The sequence below is a fragment of the Odontomachus brunneus genome, unplaced genomic scaffold, assembly GCF_010583005.1.
Source record: "Odontomachus brunneus isolate Ranch 3 - 2012 unplaced genomic scaffold, Obru_v1 Obru_scaffold_002, whole genome shotgun sequence".
Classification (NCBI taxonomy): Eukaryota; Metazoa; Arthropoda; class Insecta; order Hymenoptera; family Formicidae; genus Odontomachus; species Odontomachus brunneus.
The window spans coordinates 892,881-919,472 of NW_022639452.1; the positions used below are offsets into that span (position 1 = coordinate 892,881).

The 26,592-nt window shown below is 42.8% G+C and overlaps 2 protein-coding genes across 6 annotated transcripts in view; one reads left to right on the forward strand and one right to left on the reverse strand.

Moving 5' to 3' along the window:
* The window catches only part of LOC116842286 (midasin), a 127,036-nt gene extending 106,706 nt beyond the window's left edge, over window positions 1-20,330 (forward strand). Inside the window, exons 16-24 of the mRNA XM_032811261.1 lie at window positions 7,016-7,160; window positions 7,297-7,523; window positions 8,101-8,312; window positions 8,600-9,600; window positions 10,123-11,264; window positions 11,875-16,256; window positions 16,380-18,830; window positions 19,681-19,918; window positions 20,045-20,330. Coding sequence (XP_032667152.1) covers window positions 7,016-7,160; window positions 7,297-7,523; window positions 8,101-8,312; window positions 8,600-9,600; window positions 10,123-11,264; window positions 11,875-16,256; window positions 16,380-18,830; window positions 19,681-19,918; window positions 20,045-20,227 — 9,981 coding nt within the window. The 3' untranslated portion in view covers window positions 20,228-20,330. The remainder of the gene's footprint in view (window positions 1-7,015; window positions 7,161-7,296; window positions 7,524-8,100; window positions 8,313-8,599; window positions 9,601-10,122; window positions 11,265-11,874; window positions 16,257-16,379; window positions 18,831-19,680; window positions 19,919-20,044) is intronic.
* Window positions 20,009-26,572, reverse strand: LOC116842304 (zinc finger protein 676-like). 5 transcript variants are annotated; one of them, XM_032811335.1, is made up of 12 exons: window positions 26,406-26,572; window positions 25,364-25,590; window positions 25,124-25,282; window positions 24,818-25,033; window positions 24,141-24,469; window positions 23,820-24,061; window positions 23,091-23,271; window positions 22,745-22,982; window positions 22,462-22,602; window positions 22,255-22,392; window positions 21,971-22,123; window positions 20,009-21,771 (listed from the first exon to the last, which is right to left on the reverse strand). In XM_032811335.1, the coding sequence occupies exons 2-12, from the start codon at window positions 25,583-25,585 to the stop codon at window positions 21,544-21,546; spliced, it is 2,247 nt and encodes a 748-aa protein (XP_032667226.1). In that variant the 5' UTR covers window positions 25,586-25,590; window positions 26,406-26,572; the 3' UTR covers window positions 20,009-21,543. The 5 variants fall into 5 exon arrangements, with proteins under 5 accessions (XP_032667226.1, XP_032667216.1, XP_032667247.1 ...); XM_032811325.1 differs by having other exon boundaries at window positions 25,364-25,593; XM_032811356.1 differs by lacking the exon at window positions 26,406-26,572 and adding an exon at window positions 26,053-26,232.
* Window positions 26,573-26,592: the final 20 nt, after the last annotated feature.

The following is a 26,592-nucleotide window of genomic DNA, read 5'->3' on the forward strand; positions in this document are numbered from 1 at the left end:
TCTCTCTCTCTCTCGTCATTTTACTTTTTCGAATTTTCAAATCCATAGATTCGTGCAACTTTAAGATCTCAATTCCGTAATTATCTGTTGCCTCGGATGCTCCTTCAAATTCTGAATCGGAATCCTTGCCAGAACGAGTGTTCGGATTACGATCACTGCTTTGGGCTTATTTTTTCATCGTCCAATAACTCCGTATGCTAAACGCAAACCTTTATCGGACTTACGTTCAATAAGAATACAATATATATGTAAAAGGACGCCTGGACATTTATGTGACTCTCGTGAGAATATCCAACGAGGATAACGTCCTCCATGTTCTACCATGGTGCGCTTTGTATGCGACAATGCTAACGCGTCGAAGGGTCCTCCTCCGCATGCGGAAAACGTTGGCGCGACGGCGACTCGATGGCTACGAGCATATCCTCCCCCGACTTGGCCACCAAAAAGTTGTTGGCATTATTCGCGGCTCAGCTGCTGCAAGTTCCTTGACTTCGATTACGGTAAACTGTAAATAAATACTTAACAACCAAGTTTTAAGAGCGCGTTCACATCTTGGCAGAAAAACAGAAAATCAGGAGCCAATCAGAACTCATGCCGGTGGTGAAGTGATAATCGACGGTTTCTACTTTTCTATCAACAGTTTGAATTCTGATTGGCTTCTGTCTTTCTGTTTTCTACTAAGACGTGAATTCTCCCTGATACTTAAACAGAAGCCAGGTTGACTTTCTGCGACGCACTTTGTTTCGCACAATCACATAACCGGTGAGTTACCTTCAGTTATTCAGTTGAACTGTAAAGTGCTCCACATATTTTAATATTACAATAAATATTGCAAACTGTTCCGGCAGGTCAGCCTAGTGCCTTCGCTCCTTGAATACTGTTCTTCGCTGACCAAAGTTTCAGCGTCTGCTTCTTTGGTCTCCGTTACTTGCGGACACGCACCGCGCGCTTTCTTTTTGCCGAGCGCGAAAATTGTTCGCAACTTAACCGGTGAGATTACCTCAACATTAGAGAACTTCTGTTCTCCCGCAGGAATGAATCTCTCGACATTAAGTTACCGTGAATGACTTCGCGAGACAAACTTTCTCAATACCCAAAGAACAATCGCCGTTTCATCCGTGGCGCGGAGGCTCTCTTCTCCTTCGCGAAGCAAATTAACTCGCCGAGAGACTGCCGCGAGAGATAGAGGGAGCTTCCTAAAATTGCATTAAGTTTCATGCGCGGGTTTCTTGGCACGTAGCGCTTCGGGAGCAGCTCGTTCATTTGACGCTAAGCGCTCGAAGTCGCGCTCGCTCGCACGATTTGGTTTGTTAAGATATAGCCGGGATGGATCCGGGTCAGGCCAAGTACATACTTTTCTCACATCCCACATACGCGTACATATTTTCCCGCGGATGTGGGCGCCAATGGAAATTTCGTGGCCCGCGGGTACATATACATCTATATATTTCCCTTTAACTTCTCTCTCTCTTGCGCGCGCTGGCTGAGCAATCGGCTCGTTAAATCATGTCTTGTTCCTTTTGCCTCCGACATCAGCCGCGATCGTGGCGGACCGAAGTCGGTTGCGCTTTCCTATTTCTCCTGCGAAGCGAGTAACCTGATTGAGAAGGGCCACCGTTAATCGATACCCTCCGTGGCAAGTCGAGCAGGATCAGCCGTGCAAATACTTTTCTGCTGACTAATTGAGCCTACTTGCAGCCGAAACGGCTGAATCAGTCCGGCAGCGACCATCTTGCTTTCGCTTTTCCCCGCCGGCCCTTTACTTGGTCGTTAAATCATTTTCTTAACCCGGGCCCATCGTCGCAACCGCAATATCTCTCACGACAGGAACGCGAGTCGCTGAAGCGAAATAAAAAATTCCATCGACTCGCGTGGAGGTAAATGGAAAGAGGAAGAGAAGAGAGAGAGTTCATTCTCTCTTCGGGCGGGTCCTCGTCCTCCTCGCGATCGCAGAATTTACATTCCTCCGTTTCTCGCTCGAACTTCGCTTCTGATTCATAGCTCGCTTTGCCCCGCTGGATTTTACGTGCCGCGAATGCGGGAAAGCGCCCCGGGAAAACTGTCGCGCAGCGGCAATTTTCCTTAAAAAGCTGCACGCGCGTGTCCGGTGTTGTTGTCGCGAACAAAGTAAAAGTCCGGGCGGTACAAAGAGACGTTCGATGGCTTTCCGATACGTGGTAAAGCAACGCCCCAATATGTAGTAAAACAAGACGCAAAATTGGCAAAACAAGACGCACATATTATCGCCGAGAGAACGACCGGTGTATATCTTCTCTTTCTTCCATCGTAAGACAGACTGTGAAGGGATCCGAGCATATTTTCCGAACTCGCGAGGAAACGGCAATTCTTCGAACCGACATCTAAGTCGCGCGACACGAACGAACAATTTGAGTCATTAAATTGAACGATAAAGACGAAATAAATGAACTTCCGCAAATTTCCAAGTATACTTTCCGACATACATCCCGAGTGCTAACGTGAGCTGGATTCCTCTTCGTTTGCATCGCGCGCAAAACATCTTGCCAGGGTCCCCGTGAGAAAGAAGAAGCCTTCGGCCTCTCCACGAAGGTAAATTGAATCGCCGCAATTTTCCTACCATGCGTCTTATTTTGTCAGTTTGGCCGCGATATTTACTTGTCTTTCTCTTTTCTCACGCGTCCCCGTGAGTAACTTCGGCCCCTGCACGAAGATAAATTTAATCGCCGCAATTTTCAACGCGTCTGATTTTCCGCTTGTCAGTTTGCCTGGCGCGGCGGGTATTTATTTGTCTTTCTCTTTTCTTAGGCACACGTGCATTCCCACAGCGCGCTTACGTCGCAACTTTGCGCGGCGAGGAATGTCTCCGCTGTACTTTCTTACCCTTTTGGATCTCGTCGCAAAGGAGGAAAACTCCGGAGCGCTTCCCTAGCCGCAACGGAATAGCAGCGCGGGAGAAAAGCCCACGCCGAAAGACGCGGTCGGAGCAAACTCGATATCGAATTTTCTCGGTACATAACACACGCGAGATGAATTCACGGCGTCGCGTCGTTTCGGTTCACGTACGCGGACCAATAAATATTTAATGTGCGCGTAATGTACCGGGTGTACCGTGCCATCTTTCAGTCCCTCCGGTCGCTACTTTCAGTCGCGATTTTTCTCCACGCGAGAAAACTTGGACGCGGTCGTCATTCGTCGCGCGCGCGACCCTCTTCCTCGTATTGTCTTTTCAAAAATTTCGTCGTGCTGTGACATCTTTGCAACCAGAAAAATATAATCTCATCTTCAGCGGAGTCCTCTAAATCTAAAGAATTTTCTCAAAAGATGACATGAGTCAAAGATAAACCAAGAATTTCTTTTATGGGCTCTCTGTCTTTTACACACAAAATGATTGTTTTAAAACCAAATAAAAAATATGCTAAGTACAATATTCTTAAAGTTAGAGGAATTTTTTGTCTTTTATTTACAGTACATGTCTTGTTCTTACGAAAATTTCTTCCAATAAGAGGACATTCTGCTTAAAGTAAATACATTCCTCTAGATTCAAAAGGAAAAATGTTAAAGCAATATCTAGATTTCCGATTAACAGAATCAGATTCATTAGAAATATAGTCTTTCGGTGAGAGTCTCCGCTGAGAATATGAGATCGCAGGAAATAGCAACTTGCGACTGAAGTTCCCTTCCTGGGTGTAACGCGCACGAATGAAGAAAGAATATTCTCAAAATCTCGTTATGATTAGTAGGTGAAATATCTCGCGCAGCGAGGGAGCGATAGAGGGAAGATCGCGGAACAGTTTTCCGGCGTCTGATTTTCCTGAATATCGCGTCCGTTTCTCGTAATTTGTATCGCTCACGCAGAAAACACATCTAGACGCGCCATGATCGACGACGCAGCTTCCTGTAGAAATAAAAGCATCGTGAGGAGCGAGCGCGCCCGTCGTAAGTTCGCGTCGATATAGAAGCGAGAATATCTTCGCGTGTTTCGCGGCACATAATTCATCCCTGCTATGATGTTTCACATTGTTCATCCCCGCGCGATACTTTACGATAACTTTCGCTCGAGATGTTTTCGGTGTCGCGGGAAACGGGGGGAGAAGGAGGGGGAGAGGAAATTTTCATTTTAACGCTCGTATTCGACGCACAGCCGACTGAAGCGTTTCGCTGCGAAGCGCACCGATCCCGATCTTCTTTTTGACGTCAAATTTTCCTTTCTCGATGAGCTTTCTGATTAAGTCTCGACCGAAAATATAATTACACAAATCCGATGAGCCACAGCGACCGCGATCCCACACATGATTGGTATTTTTACTCAAATGATTCGACGATCCATTTGTTCGCTCGTACGGCCGAGTCGCCCGATAACTCAATCAGCGACGATTTCTCCGAGACCGGACTCACGTCAAGTCGTATCAACGTCTGACATTTTTGTGATAAATGGACGACTTCGTGGAGATATCGGCCTGTTTTACGAGAGCACTGAAACTCTCTCCGTATCAGACCGGCATCAATCACTTCGATTCACGCCCAGTGTTTCCGGGCATCCTTCGATCCACTTGGGATAATCCTGACGGATATACCCCGCGAATGAGATCCTTCATCCATATCATGAGGACGCGTCAGATTAAATGAGGGGAAAATTTGCACTCGTCTCTCTCAAAACACGAGCGGCGTCGAGGAAACGGCACTTTAGCCGGTCGCAATAACAGCAGGTCTTCGGGATCTTCAAAATCCTCGCGACACTGAGAGAAATTATCCAATTTATATTAACAAACGGATATTTTCGATGAAATTCCGATCAATTTTTATATTTGATTAGGATTAAATGTTATCGGATACTTCTGATCATAATGGCGTTTCATCAGATAAACCAATCAGAAAATTATGAATCGATATTTTTCTCATCAAATGTTTTCTGATCGGATACAAAAGTTTATCGGTGTTTTGATCGGAAATATCCATTTCTTAATTTTTTATCGGACAATTTCTCTCAGTGAATTCAAGTGATCTTTTACTCATACAGTTTGAATCGTCGAGTGAATATTCTCGCTCGAGATTTAAGAGTGACTATGATGTACTCCATCGTCAGTGGAATGTATTCGCTATAATTGATTGAAACATTCACTCGGCATTCATACGGAGGCAGGATCCTCTCAGAGCTTGATTGAAACATCAAACCCTTCGATTTCGAGTAGCAATATTTTCGCTATCACTTTGAGCGAAAATACTGCCACTTCTCGTTCGTTTGGAGTGAGACTTCATCCCGTGGAATTTAGAGAGTGAGCCGGGCGGAGCCATGAACTCTAAGCGAAGTTATGTATAAACTATATTGTTACGATCTCGCGAATTCGTTATACCGAACACGTAGCGCACCGCTTCTACTTCCCATGTGCCTAATTTTCCACGCTGATTATAGCCAGCCTCCCCCCCGCGGCTTTGAATATTCATTGCGCGTACTTCGCACGGTTCCGACAACTCTCTTTGACGCCGAAATCTCTTTGTACAGGTAGGGATCGATGTTTTAGCAGTTCATTCGTAATACACGACCCCCGAACGTCGCGAATGCATACTTCGCGGACTATTAAAGCCAACTAAGCCGACTTCCCTTTGTATTTCCGCGCGTGTCACGTTAATTTATAATCTCACGATTATTCCGCAGTGATCGAGCGATAGCTCGATCTTTGAGTCAGGCCGCTGTTTATAATTTCGCGCGTGATTTCCGGGGAATATGGGATCGTATAATGTTTCGCGACGCGTTTCATATCCGCAGCTCGTTCGATTTCATCGATCTCGTGCCGCCTGATATTTCGCTCGCGCGAAAGACGCGCTGAATTTCGATATTCTTAAACGCTGATAAAAAATTCGGAAGGCCCATGCGTAACGGGGAGTATGCGGGGCGCGTGCATATGGATGAGAGAGCGAACGAGCGCCCGCGGAAATTCGTTTGATTGCGTCCCCCCGACGCAAGATACAAATATATACATAGCGCGCACAACCTACGTAACTCAGCTCCGAATTTCTCGCTGGTTGATTCTCCCGCGTCGTCGATCCGCGAACTTATTTGCCGCGCAATGAATATTCTCTCGCTGATCTTTTTTTTCATTTTTTTTTTTTTCTTGTCAAACCGAACCTGACGAGAGTTCGCGATATCTTCGACAATCTGCTCGTCTCGATAACGCGATTCAATTTCCTAGATAGAGGAAACACGTTTCTGTAACGTATACAAATGTATTTCCGCAAGTCTCAGCACCCTTATCGAGAGAGTCGACCTCTCTCGCGAAGGAAAATTCCACCTGAATGCGCGTCGCACTGTTCTTAAATTCCTTCTGTTTAAGCGATAAACGAATTTACGTGCTTTTTTATTATAAACCCGTGTTGAGAGTAAAACATCTAATTATTGATTGATCCCCCTCAGTCATTAACACTCTAGACTAATCTAATTTCTCTTACGACCAGCGATGGTTGTTCACTGCACTTTAATAGCACCATTTTTGCAACTTTTATTCCGAATCCGAGTCTAAAACATTCAATCATTTACATCCAATTATTGATCCCCATTAATTGCTGACATTCTACATGAACTTGATTTCTATTGCAACCAAGGGCAGTTTCTTATTTCAGTTGTGAACATAGTTTTAGTTTTGAATTTCTTTTTTGCAATCATATAGTGCAGGCAAGAACTGTAACTGCAATACTAGTCTTAACTACTAAATTAATACTAAAAATATTAAAACTAGTATTAAAAATTAATACTAGTTTTAATAATTAAGTATTTTGCTCTACTTTTGTCTACTGAAACGACGTATTTAAATCAGCAAGCTCTGTCAATTAAAAAGGAGGACGTAATTAGCTGCTGTCAGTCAGCTATTTAGTGAATTACATTCGACTTGGTAATTGCGCGATCTCTCTCTCTCTCTCTCTCTTTCTGTCTTTCTCTCTCTCGACAAGATTAAAACTAATGAATAAAATTAAGTGAATTCTATAGAAAGAACCAAATTGTAAATGCAAATAAACCGCGAATGTTCTTTCTCTTCCTTTCCAGACGGACTACAATCGGCATCTGGAACAGCTGTTCGAGCGCGTGGCGACGCTGCTTATCGACACTCTGCGAACGAAGATAACTGTGAACAAATTGAAACAAGTTGCCAAGCTCCACGAACACCTGGATCGAGTGCGACGCTCGTTCGGTAAGTAAACGAAATGGTGTCCCATTGCGGAGGACACTTTCTCTCGCGCGAGAGAAAAAGCGAGAGAAGTGGGAACCGATCCTCTTCGCGATTGGAAATAATAAAATCTTATCACTCGCCATCCGTTTTCGACCAGACGAAAACGTGGCCGGCAGGACGATGGCCGCGGAGACCCAGCTGTTCCTGCGTAAAATCCAGGAACTGTCGGACTTGACCTCGACGTTGGAGACCTGGGAGCCCAACCTCGAATCGGAACTGCAGGACATTCAGTCCAGATTGAGAAATTTGTCAGTCCATGTCAAGCGTGATAAATGCCTGAACGCCGGTGGGAAGTTTGAATGGGTGGACAGCGTGTTGGTGAAGGTACGCGATGTGCTTCCGCAGCTTTCACAGAGACAGGACGCTCTTTGCTTTATTTCTTTTTGTTTCGACGACGGAATCACTTCAGATTGCTCGATGTCGCTCGGAAAGGCTGAAGCTTGATTCAGGCAACTTTTAGGGCAACCATATTCCTTACGACGTTACTCAAATATTTTGCACACCACGAGCGATAAAATCGTAACGTTTAGAACTTTACCTCGCGCCGCCTATTCCTCTCGATACTTTAACCTTGACACGTGATAATGTAGGTGCTACGAAAGTTTTAATGGAACCAAAAATTGTGGCCACCGAAGAACTTTCGGAAACACGCGAAGCCACTCCACTCACACGCGTTCGCATTTTCGTCATATTAAATTATAATATTTCACGCGTTACACTTTCTTCTCGTTCGCCTTTCGAAAATTATAGCGAAAGTTTAACAAATTTTGCGCACAAGCGCTTGGACACCGAAATCCAAATACCTTTGTACACATTCGAAAAAAAATCATACGCAGAAATAAAGTCTCATATCGTGCGGTCGGCGAAATGTTCGCATAATCTAAACGCGATATCTTTTTAGTGCTTGCAAGATGGAACTTGGCTGCTCATCGACCAGGTTAATCTGTGCAGCCCGGCTGTATTAGACAGACTTAATGGACTGTTAGAGCCGAATGGTGTTCTCAGTATCGGCGAGCGAGGCGTCGACAACGACGGCAATGTCGTCACCATCAAGCCTCACGAAAACTTCCGGCTGTTCTTAACTATGGATCCTCGATACGGCGAAATCTCCAGGTAATGTTTTTCCTCGATTCCGACTCAGTAACTCTCGTCAAATAATCGCATTCTTTTTAGCTAAACTGTCTGAACTAATATACACTGATGCAGTAAATTGGGGTAAGACAAATATATTTTGTTTCAACTCTAACTTATTGCAACAGTCTGCACCAGTTCAGGCAGTTCAACTAAAAAGAACAGACATAATTAATGGCGTGGTGTTGATGACGTTTAGCGTAACATTGCGCGACAGCTCCTGGTAGGTCGTAACGCACGAATGCCAATAACGAGCGGCATGATTTTAGGGCCATGCGTAACCGAGGCGTCGAGATTTACATGCTCGGTTCGAGAGAGAAGGTCGATCACGACGCGATCGATCTCAAGTCGCTGCTATTCAACGCGGGTATCACGAGACCGGCGCGTCGGGACGCGCTACTCGCGATCCACGACAAAGTGTCGCAGGAGATGGTCGCGGTGGATCGTCTGAGCGCGGTCGATCTGTTGCACGCCGCGTTCTTGGTGAGGCAACGATCGCTGCGCGGATTCCCGGCGGAGCAATCGATCAGGGACGCGTGCATCGACGTGTACGTGAAAGCCAGGCCGACGATCCGCGACCCGCGATACCGAGAACACCTGATTGCTCTGATTGACGAGATAATCGAGCAAGTATTGAGCTCACGCGACGAAGAGATCTCGCCGATCGACGTGGACGCCGCCACGTGGAGCGTGAAGAATCTGCAGGACAACTCGGCGCTCACCTTGATCAGGCAGCAAGGATTGCTGCTGAATACAGCCGTCAGGATGTGCCGATCGCGTCTGACATTTGGTGCGACGAATGCCGAAGGAGTTGATATCAAATCATTAAATGTCTTCTGCGATCTTCAAGTGGACGGAGAGACATTGAATGTCGACATTAGGGATATTTTGTTGCATCTCCTACTCAACTTTTACGAGCAGTCCTCGCGAGACGATACTCCGCTGAGGAAGGATTGGATCTCGAAGACGCTGCGGGAGAACAGGTCGGTCGACAAACTCGAGGAGAAGAATGCGTTAATGGCAGAAGAGATTAAGTCTTTTCGTTTTCGATCTGCGAACGCGAACACCTCGTTGCCTTGGGATCAATGGTGGCTCGTGGGAAAAACGGTCGAAAACGAAAACATTGGTAATGACTCGAGCAAATTGGCACTTTTGCTATACACAAGTAGCGTGATACTTGGAGGACACGACGCGACTCGAACGGACGTGGAGAAGCTGAAAAACGGAGACGTGATATCCGTCAAGCAGTACTCCGACATCGTACGTCACGGTAAGTATTCGAACGCATCAATGACAACGTTTAATCGTGTCGAGGATCTCGCGTCTTGGCAAAAACGGTGTCGCCAAGTTTCGAGTCTCGAGAGATTGTCGTTTCCTGCAGAACAAAGTTGCAAAGTTTAGCACGGGCTATAAATCGCAGGTAATGCGCTTTTAATGACATTGTAACATGAAGTTTACTCGCCAGAATAATTTAATGTCCGAGTGAGAATCTAAAATTTATTTATTTACAAAAAAATATTATTCCTTCAGTACAACACATAAATTCCAATCAGGTGACAAGTATAAATTTTATAAAAGCATATTAATGACACAAAAATTGTAATATAAAAAGCAGCAGACTATAAAAAATCAATTAAATTATATATATTTGTATGATTATCGATAAAATGTTTACTCTCAAGGATGCTCTTCTATATGTTTCTGATTTGTTAATTTTAAGTCGCCTACCTTCGTTCTAAGATCCAATGTTCTCACTAATTTAAGAGATTACCATAAACTCTTTCACTCGCAGGCAAGCTATTCTCGCAGTTGAAAAATCAGCCGCTCATCACGCACTTTGTGGAGTTCCTTCAGCGCGCAAACTCGTGCATCGACGCAATCCTGCGCGACGGTAACATGAGCGTGAGCCCGGATGTATATGTCGAACTGAGAAGACATCTCAGATGGTACACGAGATTCGAAAGATTGGGCGAGACGATGCTAGTGGACAAGTCGAAAAAGTCCAAGAACGTGTTCATCAATTTGAAACAGACCTCCACGCTGCTGAGAGTGCACTACAAGTGGCTGCTGAAATTCCTACGGAAGCTGTGCGAAATGATCAACGAGTTCACGCCGTGTCAGAAGACGGTGAACGAAATCGAGTCGTTGATAGAGATGAAGAACGACCTGAATCACCAACTGCAGTCGGTTTACAATCCCGTCCAGAAGATCTCGAAGAGAATCAAGAAATACTTGACACTTCCACTGCCTCACCCTTCGGAGATCAGCATGAACGTACACTCGGAACTCGGCGAGATAACGAAGGATCTTGAGGCACGGGACGAGACGGGCAATACCCTGAAACGAGAGCTGAAGATCGTGTCTGTGCAGTTGAATGAGGGTCCGGCAATGAGACGTCAAACGATCTCACTGTGGAGCGACGTTCACTCCTTGAAAGCGATCGACGAGGAAACCTTGGAGACTGTGCTGACAGTGAAACGATTCTGCGACGACAGTCACATTCGTCTGCGAACTCCCGCGGAAATCGAGAGCGTTCGTGACCAAGTGAGCTTACTTCCGGCCGGGGAAATGACTCAGTTAAACGCAAGAACGCAGCTGTGGCCGATCTACGAGCACATGTTTTTGTCGCTCGCTTCCTCGCTGCAGGGAAAAATGTGTCTAGAAGAGACTATTCCTGCCGCCATCATTGAGCAGTGTCTCGCAAGATATGCGGATATAGCCAGCATTCCGAGCGATCTGATGGGCCTGTTGACCGCGATGACTCGGACGGAAATCGAGCAAAGACAAAGTCTATTGCCGCTACTGTTTTATCAGCTGGCGCATTTCGCTCAGCGATCTTACGCTATTCAGGATTCGAGCTTGCTTCTGCAGTGGCGCGGTGTAACCGAGGAAGAGGACGTGGAGAGCTCGTTGACTGCCTATAGTGCACCAAAGGTATGTAACTTACAAAATTTTTCTATACTGAAAAAAATATTGAAAAAATAGTATTTTTTTATGACTAATAATATATGTTTACTTAAATCTAAATTCTTTTATTTAAATAGAATAAAAACAATGATCTTCATGAAAAGCTCAATGAAAGTCTCAATGAAAAGCTAAATTTTCTTAAGGTTTTAAAAAAATGCATTTTTTTTATTTGAAAAATACTTTATATTGGTACAAGTAAATATGTAATTTTTATTCACTGCGAATAAATAGTTACCATTTTTTAGATATTTTTTTTTCAATGCAAAGAACTTATGCAGGATATTTTTAAGATATTTGTGTCAGTCAAAAATTTCTACTTCCTCACTTATTGTTGACGCAATAAATCATTATAATAAATGTTTCTACACACCATAGTATGTTTGAGAAATTATATATCGAATATTTGTTATGTAATATCATATATATTATGTTTATTAATAATATTAGTAATGTTTATGTATATTTGGAAATTGAGTGTTCTTGGGCATATAACTTTTCGCGTGCTTTCTGAAATTCCTCGAAAGAAATCGTCATAGAAATATATCGTGTATTAATTCTTGTTTATTAATAATAATAGATGGAATGCTATTCCGGCGAGCCGATACTCCTGAACCTGATACTACGCTTGATATTGAGCAAAACGGTTCGCGAGAAAGAGAAGAGCGTTCTCTCGACGGTCGCGCTAGGAACGTACGCCGCGCAGACGAGTCAGTTACAGCTGCTGAATGAAATCTTATGGCGTAACAGTATCTCGTTAACGCACAATTCAGCCCGCAGCGACCTGATAACGTTGAAGTATTATTCGCGCTTGTACTTATCCGCGATTGATCGGATGAACAGCGAACATAACGTGGCTAGTCTAATCGCGTCAGTCTTGGAGAAGCAGGGTGAAAATCGTGGGACCAGCATGGAACACACGTTACGGGTCGACTACTTTGAACCGATAGAAGAGTTGCACAAAGCATACGACATGATAAATAATCTCGATGAGAAGAACGCCGACGAAGATGAGGGTACGCTCCGTCGCGGCAGAACCTGGATGTTGCTCGGTTATGTGCAGTTTTTGCTCTTCGGCAACCTAGACACGATCGATCCCGTACACAAGGTGGAGCTGAAGCTCAAGTATCTGGACGAGGACATTGTCGATTGCGAGAGAACGATGTACGTAGCGACGTTGCAGAGTCGCGTTCTAGGCGTGAACGCCCTCGCTCACCCACGACTCGTGTCCATGAGAAATTGCAGCGAATTCTTGTTGAAAACGCGTGATGAGTTTAGTTGTCTGAAAACGTTTCGACCGCCGTCCGTTGACTTCATTTCGCTGAACAGACAGTGCGCACATTTCCGGGAAAGCGTGGGTACCTACAAGCTGGTAGAGAAGCACATGAACAAACTGTGCACGATCGCCAGCGAGATCAACGAGAACTCCCACAACTCTGGTGTTCTCGCACAAGCGGACAATGCTTTGCAAGAAGCGCAGGTCTGGAGCTTCTCGATACAACGCTTTGCTGAGCAGCTCAAGACGAAGTATCTGTTCGCATACCCGGACGTGATCCATCCGCTGTTGACTGGTCTGGCGCAATTAAGGCATGGCGTGTGCGTGCTCGTCAACGAGATCAGACGACTGGTTTCTTCATGCAGAAGCGGAGTACTCGGTCTCAGTTCCGAGATACACAACTTGATCCGCTTCCCGACGATCGGCCCGTGCCAAGAAAGTCTCCTGGATCTAAGCATCCGGTGCGCCTCCAGGAACATGCGGCTTCTGATCGACAGAAACTCCTGCTCGGACGCGTTCATCAGGATGCAGGAGCAATTCCGAATACTGAAATCAGGTTTGCATGAATTGTATAACCACGCGATCCTCAGCAGGAGCTTGACAAGGTCGTTGTGGCAGAACATGGACAATTTGCTGCGACAGATAGTCTTGGTTTGGAAGCAGCAACAGCAGGAGGAAGAGAAACGCGCCGCGGAGAAGGACAGTCTGTACAAGAACAAGATCGAGACTTACAGTAGCGAGTTGACAGAAGAACAGGAGCTCGTCCTGGAAATTCGCCAGTTGTTCCCGACGCATCGCGACAGTGACTTCCAGGACATAGATGACGAGTCAGAGCCCAGTCTTGAACGGAGAAATCCGTCTCCGGAGACGGAAAAAATCGAAAGCTTGAGAGGTCTCATCGGTAAAGATGATATCTGGGAGATCCAACGAATCCACTCGGACATGGTCACGTCTCTCGTTGCATGCAAGTGGAAGTGCAACGACATCACTTCAATATCTACGTCGACGAATTACGTTGGGCCGTTGATCCAGAGATACGATACGGTACACAGCATGCTCGACAATGTATTGCCGGCTTTGAACGAAGGACTTACGATCAAGTTGTACAACAGCTTAAACTTGTTGGTTACTCTACGACTGCAGACCAACCAAGAGAGAAGTGCGGAACGCGCAAAGACATACGACTTCTATAAGGATTGCAACATCGAGGAAGTGAAGCAGTGTTTACCTGTGTGCGAGAATATCCTGAATCGCGTCGATCAGCTGCTGCAGGAGTGGCCGGCTCATCCTACTCTGAAATCAATACAATCTATAATCGAGAGGATCTATACGTTCCCCATCATCTCAGCCGTGTCCAGATTCCTCACGGGTTTAGAACTGCTGCTCGTCAAGATGCATCAATGGGAAGAGAATGCTCACAGTGGTGTCAGCATGGCGGACCATGTATCAGCATTGGCGCAGCAGATAATATCATGGAGAAAGTTGGAGCTGTCCTGTTGGAAAGGCTGTCTGGACGCCACGTTCAACAGCCTCAGATCAAACACATCTAAGTGGTGGTTTTTCTTGTATGCGTTGATCGAGAGTTATATCCGCGAGGATGTCGAAGGAGAAGCGAGCGACGAACCTATCACCAGGAAAAAGTTGGTGGAATCGTTGGAGCGATTCATGCACGAATCGCCCCTCGTCGAATTTGAACCACGATTGCAGCTACTCTTGACGTTTCACTGCCACGTGTACCACTTGGAAAACAGCGAACGCAAGGACGAACTCGCAGCCGTGTTGTGGAATGTATATAAATACTACAAGCAGTTTGTAGGCGACGTAACTGCGAGGATCGCCGCTCTGAAAGCTCCCATCGAGAAGAAGCTGCGGGACTTCGTTAAGATCGCTCGATGGAACGACATCAGCTACTGGGCGGTGCAAAAAGCAGTCGAGAAGACACATCGCACTTTGCACAAGTTCGTAAAGGAATTCCAGAACGTTCTCAAACAGAACGTGTCTTCCTGCTTGATCGTGAAATCAAGCTCATACAACGCCGAGATCAGCAAAGGGATCTGGGACGATCAGGACCACCGCAAGTACTTGATAGATCCCATAGACTTCGCAGCGGCAAAGCCTTCGCAACTCGTAGAGGTGAGAACGCTGTCCGTGAGCAATCTCATCGTGAAAACCGAGACTCTACAATTGAAAGCCATAAAACTGTGCAAGGAAATAATCCTAACGAGTTCCTATCCGTGCGCGCGGGCGGAGGTCGAGAACTTCATCGAGAGTTTCTTAGAGCGGAGCGCGCGTCTTCGCGACATGAACATCGACCGAAACTCACCGAAGAGCAAGCAGAAGTCGCAAGCGAAGAGTATCCTGCAGCAGAAGAGGATGACGCTTGCCAATTATTTCAAGACGTTAACTCGCATAGGCGTATCGTATCGCACCGGTATGTTGACGTTGAAGAACAACACGGACAAGGTGATGGACTTCACGGTGTCTCCTCTGGATCTGTCTGTAATCAACCAATATTTTAAACTGAAGAATATCGACCAGCACATGTTGACGCAGTGGCGCGACTGCGACAAATACTACTACAAGTCCCTCATCAGACTGAACGCCTTGAATGCGATGTTCAACACGAGCCAGACCGACCTGGGGCCGCAGAATATGGAGCGTTGCCGTGGATGCTCCGCGCACATAATGCTGATGACTCACCGGCAAAAGAAGATAATCGCCCAGTCGTTCGACTACTTCTCGTCGCTTCGCGTGTCGCTCTCGAATCTGTCCGAGACAAACGAGAAGGATTTGAGTCCGACGAGACAACGCGCCGGCCGAGAATGCGCGACATATCTGAAGGCGTTACTAGTGACGTTGGAGGCTGGATTCGAGCAGCTGTTGCTGTTCCTGCAATGCTGCCCGGCAAATGCCGAATCGACAACGGACGCGTGCACAGCCGCGCTCACGTTGAATGCAAACGCGCTCCCCATAATCGCCGCTTCTCAAGACGACGAGGTATGGAAAAATGCAAACGCTCTGTTAAAAAACTGTCTGGACTCGATCAAAGTCACCGCGATTCGTTTCCGCGCCTTGTTCTTGCCGTTGGAAATGTCGACGGATGATTTTGAATGCGACGCACGAGTCGTGCTCTTCAATTCCAAACACTTTGAATTCCTGGAGCAGTGTCGCTCCTTGACTGAGGACTTGAGAACGCAATGTGGAGAGTTGAGACGTCTATTCGAGAGCACGAACGTTGCGCATCCTATTTTGGAGAATGTAACATTTCTGGACGAGAAGATGGAGTGTTTTGCGCGCGCGCTTCGTGAATTCGACCATCTGCGAAAATCCACGGAATTCGAGAATGAAAAGCAGCCAGTAGAGAACGACGAGGCCGTTCGTCAATATGAGTCCGCGCTGGAGCACTTGATAAACACGACGTTGCTCGTCATACAGAAGAAATATAAGGATCACACTAATTTTGACGACGTTACTCCCACGAATGAGGAGCCGACAAGGGAAAACGAAGAAAATGATGGCGATGCGAGTGAGGAAGAAATCGAGGAAGGTAGACTGAAGGAGACACTCGTTGAAGGCCTCAAGAAGGATATAGTAGATCTGAAATTACCTAAAATATCCGAGTTATTTGCCGGTCTCTTATCGTCGATACAAGAGCTTGATCCACGATCAGCGAATCATTGTATCAGGTGAGAATTGTTTCATTGTTTCATATTAAGATATGCATGTAACTGTAAAGTACAACAAAAATTAAATGAAAATATTCTACAATAAAAACTAATCGGTGAACTAATAAATGTTGTAACTTTCAGACTACTTTTGAAATGTTCACCGTTGCTGGAACAATATATTCTGCTCGTGCAGTTTTATCTAAACGAACAAGTAGCGTCTTTCCGCGTTACGTGCAAGCTGTTATACTTGCAACTGAATGTTTTCCTGGACTTGGCTACAAACGGATTCTGCGTGCCGAAGGATCTAGATTTTGAGGAAGGCGAGACGGATGAATCGGGTCAGAAGACGGACAAGGGCGGGTTGGGTTTGGCGGACGGCGAAGGAACGAAAGACGTTTCCGACAGGATAGAGTCCGAAGATCAGCTCGAGGATGCGAGACCCGCAGATCAAGACCAAGAGAAGGAGGAAGATAAAACCTGCAAGGAGGAAGAAAAGGGTATCGACATGTCTGAAGATTTCGACAGCAAGCTTCAGGATATGGAGAAAGGCGATGATAATGAGGAACAGAGTGATGACGACGAAGAGAACGACTTGGACAAGGAAATGGGAGAGACAGGAGAGGGCGCCGAACATCTTGACAAAGAAATCTGGGGTGACGACAAAGAGGAAGACGACAACCAGCAAAAGGACGAAGGTGAAGAAGGAACGGGCGAACAAATTGGTGAGAAGGAAATCGGCGCAAAAGACGACAAATCGAGGCAAAACGATAATGACAATGATATGGATCGCGAAGAAGATCAACGAGAGGAAGAGAAGAAAGAGATAAACGAGCTCAATGAGCCAGAAATAGATGAAGATCAGATCGATCCGTATCATGGTAAACACCAGCCTGAACCGGAACCAGAACCATTCGACTTACCAGAAGATCTAAATTTAGACGAGGACGGTAAGGAGGACAATGGCGGTGAAGAGGAGGATCCGTTTGACATCGACGCAATGAAGGATTCTAAACCACCACCAGAGAAGATGGACGTGGATCTCGACGAAGAAACCGAAAAGAACGACAAGAACGACCCGAGCGAGAATGCCAGCGAAGGCGAAGACGAAAATGACGAGAATGTGAACAAGGAAAATCAGCAACAAGAGACGGAGGATCTCGAAGCTGACAAAGAGGAGACCGGAGAGGACAATAAAGAAGGCAAGGAATCCACGAACAAAGATGACGAGGATGAACATGGAGAGGAAGAAGCGAAAGAGGAGAATCTGCGAGAGAAAGCAGCGCCGAGTGCAGACGATGCGAGCAAACAAATAGACGCCGCACAGCAGATTGAGGAAACGAAAGAAGGTTCGCGAGACGCGGTGGCACAAACACCAAACAACGAAGACCGACAAGAAACGTCAGCGGAGAACACTCAAGAGGAGAAGGACGACACAGGCACCGGTCAGTCACAATCGACGCAACAGGAGAGCGGACATTCAGGTTCTGCCAAAGAGAGGACAGCTCCGGTTTCGCAGAGAGACGAGGCGACAAAACCGGCCGAGAAGAGGAAGAATCCAGGCGAGAGCAACGAGGACCGCAGTCTGCTCGATAAATTCATGCCGACACCGAAGAAGTTGAGGACGATCTACACGCCGGATGAAATATCGAACAATGAGAAAGAAGACGAGCCGGGTGACGCTGATGGTAACAAAGCAGAAATGTGCCAACACGTGAAAGATTCCGAGACTTTCGACGATTACACGATGGACGCCGCAACGGAGGATCAGGTGAAACAGCAAGCTTCCAACACGAAGGAAGACGAAGAGAATCGCGAAGAGCAAGAGGACGACGCTATGGATGTGGAGATGCACAAAGAAGATGAAGAGAACGTCGTAGATGACAAGGTAACTGAGCAAAGATCTGAAAAAGTGTCCCAAGCCACGGAGGACAAACGCAAAAAAGAATCGGACCATGGAGGAAATAACGTAGAAAACAATCAGATGGATACGATAATCGAATTGGAGGGAGACTCGGTGAAGACAATGACAGTGCAAAGAGGTAACGAGTCTACGTTCCATACGTCGGTGACAAACTGGGAGGATAACGAACTTAGTTGTCACATGGAAAAGAAACGATTTGAAGTAGAGAAGATGCTAGGCGAATGGAAGCAGAAGCCAACCACAGAGGAAGCCGCGACCGCGTGGAATTGTCTGTCTTCGGTTACGGACACAGCCGCCAGAGATTTGTCAGAGAAATTGAGGCTGGTATTGGAGCCTACGCAAGCATCGAGGTTGAAAGGCGATTACAAGACGGGCAAGCGCATCAACATGAGGAAGATCATTCCCTATATAGCTAGCCAGTTCCGCAAGGATAAAATCTGGTTGAGGCGCACAAAGCCTTCGAAACGCGACTACCAAATTGTTCTAGCGCTCGACGACTCCAAAAGCATGGCGAATAACCATGCTCAAGAAATGGCCTTTGAATCCCTGTCACTGATATGTAAAGCTATGACGTATCTGGAAGTAGGACAACTTGGTGTTGTAAGCTTTGGGGAGCAAGTACAGGTGTTGCATCCTTTGGGAGAAACTTTCACCGAACAAAGTGGATCTAGGTACAAATTCTATTTTCTTTTCCTAATTTAAATGTGTAGTTAAATTTAACGTTCAAATTGAATGGCTTGATATTTCATTTTGTTTTATCCGACAACAGAAATGTTGAAGCTATAGGTTTGTTCTTTCGACCTGACCTAGGGCTGCACTGGAACTGTACTAGTTGAAGAAAGTTCAAGATAGTGCAGACCAGTGCAAAGATACATATGGGTCTGAAAAGAACGGGTAAGAGCAAGTTAGAGCAGTGTAAGATGGCGGACAACATGGCACGATTAAATAACATAGATCAATTTATGGTCATGTTTTCGCACTTATAGCATTTTATGTTTTGTTGAACAATCCTATTTCTTTTAAAAACTGTTTTGTGTTGGATACCCATACAACAAATCCCTCCGAAAAAACGTCCAAGAGCCTTCCCAGGATGTCTTTCGGATATTTTGTGCTGTTTGGATAACATTCTAAATACTTCTTTTATGTCATTCTACATTATATATTTATTATATATTTATCTACATTATATATTTATTATATATTTAAGTATTTACTTACTGTTTATAGATTCCGTCGTCGGATTATTTCTTCTACGTAATGTCAACTAGGTATACCGATTTTACAGGTTATAGATACAAATTTAAATTTTTTCGGTTAGCTGCCCTGCACTGCTTGCTCTACCTCCAGACCTAGGGCAGTCAGTTCACTGAACTCGCTGCACTAGTTCAGCCTGCACTGTTCGAAAGAACACATTTTCTTGCACTGTTCTGATCGAAAGAACGCATTAGTGCAAACTTCGTGAACTAGTGCAGCCAGTTCAGGTCGAAAGAACAAACCTAATTTCTCTCTCTCTATTTTCAGACTAATACAAGACATGAGATTCGATCAGAGAACTACAAAATTCGCAGAAGTAGTGAACTTCACAGTGGATATGTTTGAAAGTCAACACATGTCCAACAATGCTAAGCTGCTGATAATATTGTCGGACGGTATGGGAATATTCTCGATCGGAACGGAAAAAGTGACTCGTGCAGTGAGGAGAGCTAAATTAGCAAACATCTTCACAGTATTCATAATACTCGATAATCCAACTAACAAGGTAATTATTTTGTTGTATTCCAAAAATACAACGCGTTACTAATTATGTTATACAGTATTCTTAATTTAGTTTAATTATCACACAGCAGGAATTAATAAAATTAACTCGGTTTTTTATTCTTTTCAGCATTCTATATTAGACATCCGTGAACCCGTGTTCCAAGGAAGTAAACTACTAGAATTTCGGTCGTGTATGGATGATTTTCCATTTCCGTTCTATATGATTGTTAGAAACATAGACACTTTGCCGGCTGTCCTGAGTGACGCTTTACGGCAATGGTTTGAAGTTGTTGGAAAAATTGATACTTAACAAAAATAAAATTTAGGATGTATATGAAATAATATGTGTATATATATTATATATGTGATATTATATCGGCTAAAGAATGAAAGACAAGTGCTGTTTATCATAACTTGTTTAAAGTTATTAAAGATTACATTTTATCATTATTGATTGCTTTCCGAATATCTCGACTTTTCTCTTAATTATTAGAGTTTATGATAAAAAAGACAAATGTATTTTAGCAATTGGCAGCATTTAAACTACAACTCATGTTATTATGATATATTAGACTGAACTGTATCGCAATGAATTATTAAACTGTAGTTAAGCATTTTTGTCGTTCATTTTTATAACCAAAACTTGCTTTATTTACCTTAATGAATAACAGACTATATTTTTCCTCTCTTTCAATAATATTTATATTATATATATATTAAAATTTGTATATATAGAGCTTTTCATAGTATATATAATATTTCTATATATATATTTTTTATAATATATATAATATTATATATACTATAACAATGTATGTGTATATATATACTATATATCGTATATATAGAGCAGGACAGCATTCATTCTTTTAATCAATTTTTAGTTGATACAATATTTAAAAGAAAATCAGAATATTTATAAACGTTAAGTCGGAATCCAGCATAAAATTAGCAGACAACATAGTATCTTCTTAAGTTTATCCATCAAAACAGATTTCATGAAAACCAACTAACAGAATCTATAAATATAATTTTTTCCAATCTATTTTTGTGTTTATAAATGTTTTATAACTCGTTATAACTTGTAATATACTCGTTAATGAGTTATGATAAAAAAATATTTCTCTTTAATCTAATCCACAGACTTTCATAGGCATCACTGAATAAACTCCTTTAGAGCGTAAAAAAGAACTTTGCTCTCTCTACTCAAGAAATAATCGACAAGAAATAAAAATCTATCCACAGTTCGCAGGTAGAGTTATATTGGAATATATATGTTATAACAGAGAACTTTTATAAATAGAGTAAAATTTTTATTTTGCAAACTGCATACCACTGCAACTGCACATATGCTTTTCAAATCTTAATTTATATCAAAAGTAATAACTTATATTAGCTATGGTTTATTCAATGCAATGCATAAAGATGTGAATACGAAAGCTGTCCAACCCTGTACATATATATGCATCAATAAAAAGCAAAGAATCAGTATTTCAGATATGAAAATCTTTCCAGTGTGAATTGTCATATAATCTATAAATAGCGTTTCCTTGCTAATTCAAAACCCACAAAATTTATTGTAATAAGCTGCATTACGGATTTGTGCAAATCCGTCAATTAAACAATTCAAGTATTTTGTACTAAGCTCAGCCAACTTCTACCATCTCCGGACGAAGGAAATCTGATCTGCACCAAACGCACGTTCTTCTCATCAATCTCTTTGTACTCAGAAGTGGCAGGTACAACTATCGTCTCACCCTCCTCGGTCTCGTTATAATTGTACACTTCCTCGACATGCTCCACTGTTTCGGTATCGTTTTTACATTTAATATCCTCACTCTCCGTGAAATCCATCTACAAGATAATTAAGTTGCATACTTTTAGTATAATAAAAAGGTCCAGTGACCAAAAATAAATATTCGAATCCGAATTCTAAAACTTTCAAAATAATTTAATTTGAGGAAGTAATAGCCAAAACAAAACTTCTTGTAGATTCAAAATAATTCGAAATTACTAATCACATCGAATCAATTAAAAAGTTCACTATTCTTACCTGTGTCTCGACAACAAGATGATCCACTTCCGTATCTACGTTCTCTTCCGCGGGCATATTGAGTACATCTTCCTCTGTGTATATCTGGTCGTCCCCTTCTTGCTGTATGATTACGTGGTCCTTTAATTCGGTCACGTACAAGCTAGCTTCCAACTAAATAAACAATAAATATTGATAAAATAAAATCCACGTGAAATAAAAGTACGTGTAACACACGGCCTTGCGTATATTTCTCTGCATTGATACGTCGCCTATATCGTGTAAAACGCAGAAATCAATCTTACCTGTCCGTTGTCAGTTTCTTCCATCAACAGTTCATTAGCACCAGCAGGAAGTGTTATAACTTGATTCGCTATAAGTTCTTGATTTTCTTCCGTCGTCAGTCGCGGTTGATTCACAACTATTGTGTCATTTAAGTGATCCTGAATAATACACAATAAATCAGTGTTAAATCAGTAATAAATCTGTTTGAAAAATCTTTTGTGTATTACCTGAGCTTGCATATGTGCATATAGCAATGGTTTCCTCATGAAACCCATGCCACACACCAAACACTCGTACGGCTTTTTATCGCTGTGTATAAATCTATGTGCATTTCGGTTGTCCCTACTGTTAAACGCTTTACCACATACCTGAAAGAGCGTTTATTTGTAACGGATTTCGTAAAAGAATGTAAAAATGAAAGAAAAAGCGAATGTAAAAGATCAGCTACGTGGAAAAGGCAATCGCATTGAAATGCTTCTAGTTGTAACGATAACTCTAAAAGACACGCACTTCACAGAGATACGGTTTCTCTCCTGTATGTATACGCATATGCTTCTTGAAGTGTTCAGGATATACAAACATAGCTGAACACATTTCGCATTTAAACGGTCTTTCGCCAGTGTGCGCCGCTTTTATATGGTAATCCAACAATCTTCTTCTCTTGAAGCCTTTGCCACATTCATCGCACTTGTAACGTTTGTCATTGTAATGCGTCGCTCGTTTATGCGATTGGAGGTTTGATCTTTGGCTGAGAACAATAACAATGACAATTTTAATTATTAAATTGTTAAGTGATTAACGTCAAGACGCAGATAATCGCGAAGCTGTGAGCCTCTAATTACTGTGAAATATTCACCTGAACGTTGCTCCACAAAATTCGCATTGATAAGGTTTCTCACCCGTGTGAGTACGCTCATGATCGCGTATCTCTGCTTTGCGAGCGAACGCTTTACCACACGTCCTACATATGTAAGGTTTATATCCAGAATGCACTATGTTATGAACCTCCAAATTGTAAGGAGAACCAAAAGCCTTACCTTTAATTTCAATAGAAAGAAGATAATAATGAGCACATAACATGTCAAAAGGGAAATGAACTATCGAATATTTTCGAATATTTTTGAATAATATTTTTGAATATTTTTGTATTAAAGAAAACTTGAGGCCGCTCGAGCTTGTAAAATGCTCCGTAAACTATTTTTTTTTCCTATTGTATCTTCCTCTTTAAGTAACTTTTTTCATTATTTTATCACGTTAACTTTACGGCTATTTATTGACGTAAAATCTCAATGGAAAAAGATAACTTTCAGAATATTTTACAAGTATACTCAAGCGATTTAAAATATACATTCATTCAAATATTTTTTTTATATGGCAATTGTGTGCAAGATCGAGAATTATACGATTTTTAATCTAACACGCATACACATGAGATCAAAACTATTATGATTATAGAAGATTTGCTATAATAACTAGAATTATTAATGCGATTAAATCGTATAATTCTCGATCTAAGAAATTGTACAACATGTATAACGTTGACTGTACTCAGAAACTTTAAGCATGAAATGAATACGAATCTCACCACATTGATGACACACGTATCCTTTTATACCGTTATGCGTCTCTTCGTGTCGATTCAGATTTTGCTGACTCAAAAATGTTTTGTTGCATCGACTGCATTGGAACGGACGCGGTCGTACTTCGTGTGTTTTTATATGTGCTTTGTACGTATATTTGGAAGCAAAGTCTTTGCCGCAGGTTTCACAAACATACGGCCGAACACCCGTGTGTGTGTTAATGTGTTCATCGAGCAAGTTTTTCGAGCTGAGGCAAAAATAGTTCATCAGATACGTTTGCTCCGTTATAGCTTTATTTCGCGCCCTTACTTTCATTTATAACCTACCTGTATCTTTTTCCACATGCATCACAAGACCATGATTTCACTTGAGGATAATGTATTCTTTTATGAATCCGAAATAATCGTAGATTGTTGAATATCCGATTGCATACCTCGCACTGGAAGTCACCCTCCTCCTTTGCCACATGATCGTCAAGATGTGAAGACAGTTCATTTCTCTTTCTAAAATCTTGCCCACACACATCGCAAATATACAAACGAACCTCATGCTCGCTTTTTACATGTGCTATAACAGTCTTTGCATCTCCCATCACTTTGTTCTCTTCGTCCAAACATAATAAACAAGTGTACATCGAACCATCTCTAAGTACAATCTGAAAGAGAAGATATCCACATATTATTAAGACTCATCTGCAATATGTGTGATAAACTTGGTATATGTTGGAGTGAGAAATAAAAATCATTTATTTCGCTCCAGCTTACATCAAAAGCATTTCTTTTAAGGAGAAACACCACAGTGAGGGCAAAGGAAAAAAAAAAAGAGTAACTTTAGCAAAATTCTTTTTTGAATAACACACATTTTTCTTTAGTGGTTCTTAAATGGTTATTTTGCATGAATTTAATGCATGTTTTAAAAATAATTGTATCGTAGACAATCCTTTATAATTTTACTAGATTGTATAACTTGCTAATCAATACTGTACTTATTCTTTTGTACATACTTGTTCTGGAATAGATTCTAGTTTTATATTGACTTCTTTGCCTTTTTTCACTTTCTTTTTATTATCATCATCACCACCACCATCATCATCACCACCATCATCTCTTGTTTCGACTAGTTCTTCAGTATCAACTACAGTATCCTTAGTTTCAACAATGAATTCTTCTTCCTCTTGCTCATCTTCCTGTATTATGTATTCCTTATCGTTTTCAATTGTCTATAAATATTAATCATCATGCAGTTTACAAGTTACATATATATATATGTGAATTATTTGATTCTTATTAAACTTTACACAGCTCTATACCTCTACAACAGCACTTTGATTTTCAGCATTGTCTGCATAATCATGATCATTGTATTCTTCTTCATTTTGAAACATATCAGAAAGTTCCTTTACTGTCTTCTTGTAATTGTTAAACAAATCCAGCTTAATTTCTGCTATTCTATTTTGAAGTTCATCAAACTAAAATAGTGTTAACGTGTGATTAGATATTCTAATAGAAAAATTGTATCACAGGAGACTGTAATTTTTGCAATACTTCACCTCATTAAATAGTTTGTAACATTTTCTACAGATCACAAGGGAATGAACAGAGTCCTCACTGACATCAATCTCTAAAATAGCTGCTATAATTTCAAGCAGCCCTTTCCCAGATGCAGTAACAGAAGAAGTGCTGAAGATGCGTACGCTATTTCTAGCGGACACCCCAACTTTGCTGTTGCAGACCAAACAGTGGCTGCAATCTTTATCAGCATCAGCCGTCATTTTCTCTGCTATGAAAGAAAAATGTATCATTCGAAGAGAACATGGTGTAACAACGAATAGACATTTACAACGTCCGAATATATATATATATATATATATATATATATATATATATATATATATATATATATATATATATATGTGTGTGTATATGTATATGTATATATATATGTATATATATACTTTAATTTAATAATATGAAATGAGCTTATGAACTGTTTGTAAGTTCACAAACCCGCGATCTCTATTCTTTAAAAAAGCATAGATTGAAAAAAATATTTCTGCAATTGCAAGTTAACGACGCTGTTGCCAGCGCCGAGCGTCGCGACGCTCATTCTCGTTAACGCAATTCCATCGCGCGAGTTTAGCGCTAAATATGGCCGCACAGTTGCTGCGACTTCTCAGTTCTTTTTTGTTCGTTACATTTTCGCATGCGACGGATAAATCCCAGAACCGAGGGGCCGCACCTGGCGCTAGACGCGGCGTGGCGTTGGTACGCTCGTTTCCGCAGCGAGCGTTCGCGCTAAACGTTGATCGGCCGTTTCACGAGCCACATTTACGTCGAACAAGTGACCTTCACGAGCACCTCTGCGCGAAGAAAATTCAAGTCAGACGAGAGCTCGATCTCGGACAATGCATTCACATCGCCGAGCGTGAAGCGGCTGAGCATAAAGCCGCCCGATCACATTGACAAACGTCGCCGTGAACATGTGCTCATGCAGCGCCGTGTTCCTGACAAGAGAAACGCGACGGCACACGAGAGTGCGTACAAACAGTCGGATAACAATAACGAGACACGCAAAAAGTTGCCAGCACTGACTTGAAATTTTCGTTCCCCGATGTGGACAATTGGCAGCAATCCAGGAACAGCAATCGAACGGTTCTGACAGCGACGTTCACGTCCGCGTCACGATAGCTGGCCGACGCCGAGCGAAGACATGGAGCATCCCGAAAATGGCGACGTGTCGATCGTGCCTACACGTTGTTACACGTCCCGTACGTTTTCA